We start from the raw sequence: 1165 nt of genomic DNA, 5'->3' as shown, positions 1-1165 counted from the left end.
GGGCTGGGGCAGACCCCATCCAGGGCTCCAGCGATCGTCCAAAACGCGCTCAGGGCTCCTGGGATCACGCGCTGTGGGGGACGTGTGTGTAGAAAAGATCAGCTGAACCCAGGAGCCTCTGGCGTGGGGCTTCCCCACCAGAATGAGCATGGCGGGATGAGCCACCTTGGCTTCCCTGGAGCACTTGGCACGTTGCTGGCACATGGGGAGAGGATGAGGAGAGGGAGAGGTGCCATAGAGCACCCGACCCTTCGGCAGGGTGCTCCGGAGAGGCGGTGGCTCCAGCCCTCCCTGCAGGGGACGGGCAAGCGCAGCCCCCCTGGCTGTTTGCTGGGTTTTCCCAGCAGGGTTCGCTGCTGGATGTGGGGTTTTGTGACGGGGAGCATTCCTGGAACGGTGGGAATGCGGGTCCCTGATCCCTGGTGCCTGGCCGGCTCAGAGACCAGCGACTCCCACTCCTTCTGGAGCGATCCCCTGTTTGTCACGGAGAGCAGAGCTGCTCCGTGGCCGTGTCCCAGGGCACATCCTCACCCGGGGGGCGACATCCTCGAGGGATGTCCTCCGAGCCCGGTGCCCCTCTGCTCCTTGGAGCCCTGTAGTCCTTCCCTGTGCAAAGGCTGGCCAGTCCTGGCTGAAGGAGAAAATGGTCCAAACCCCTGTGGGTTTCTGGTGGGAGTTAATACAAACACCTCTTTCCACGGAACATTTCACCGGTGTCTCTCAGCCTTGTCTGGTCCCTTTTCAAGTGTCTCGCGTCTCGAAAGCGGCCGGAGCTCTGTGCCACGGGGCAGAGCAGACCGGGGCGCTCCCGGCTGTTGCTTTCCCTTGTCTTGCCAGAATCAAGCCCTGCTCCAAGAGAGCAGAGCGACTTCCCTCTCTGCTGTCTAAATCCCATCTAAATCATCTCCATATCTCCCTTTCCTCTCCAAATGCATTGGCTCTCGGCCCTGGCATCCCTGGGTCCCGATGCACTTTGGTCTCACCCTCCGGTGGCCCCTGAACGGGCGCAGCCCACATCCCCCACCCCTCACCGTGCTTCCTCCCCTCTTCTCCGCAGGGTCTCGATGACTACGGGACGAGGTCCGTCAGCAGGTAAGGCTTCACCTTCCTCTCCGTGTTACCTGAGAGCGCGCTGTTGGCGTTGGCCGGGGGCGCAGCCCGCGGG

General features: G+C 62.7%; 1 protein-coding gene across 1 annotated transcript in view; it reads left to right on the top strand.

Moving 5' to 3' along the window:
* BAIAP2 (BAR/IMD domain containing adaptor protein 2) overlaps positions 1-1165 on the top strand; it is a 71620-nt gene that overhangs the window by 65190 nt on the left and 5265 nt on the right. Inside the window, exon 12 of the mRNA XM_035899190.1 lies at positions 1058-1092. Coding sequence (XP_035755083.1) covers positions 1058-1092 — 35 coding nt within the window. The remainder of the gene's footprint in view (positions 1-1057; positions 1093-1165) is intronic.

The sequence above is a fragment of the Egretta garzetta genome, unplaced genomic scaffold (assembly GCF_000687185.1).
Source record: "Egretta garzetta isolate BGI_Z169 unplaced genomic scaffold, ASM68718v1 scaffold131, whole genome shotgun sequence".
In the NCBI taxonomy this organism is placed as follows: Eukaryota; Metazoa; Chordata; class Aves; order Pelecaniformes; family Ardeidae; genus Egretta; species Egretta garzetta.
Note: the sequence above shows the minus strand (reverse complement) of the source record. Positions and strands in the feature narration are given on the sequence as shown.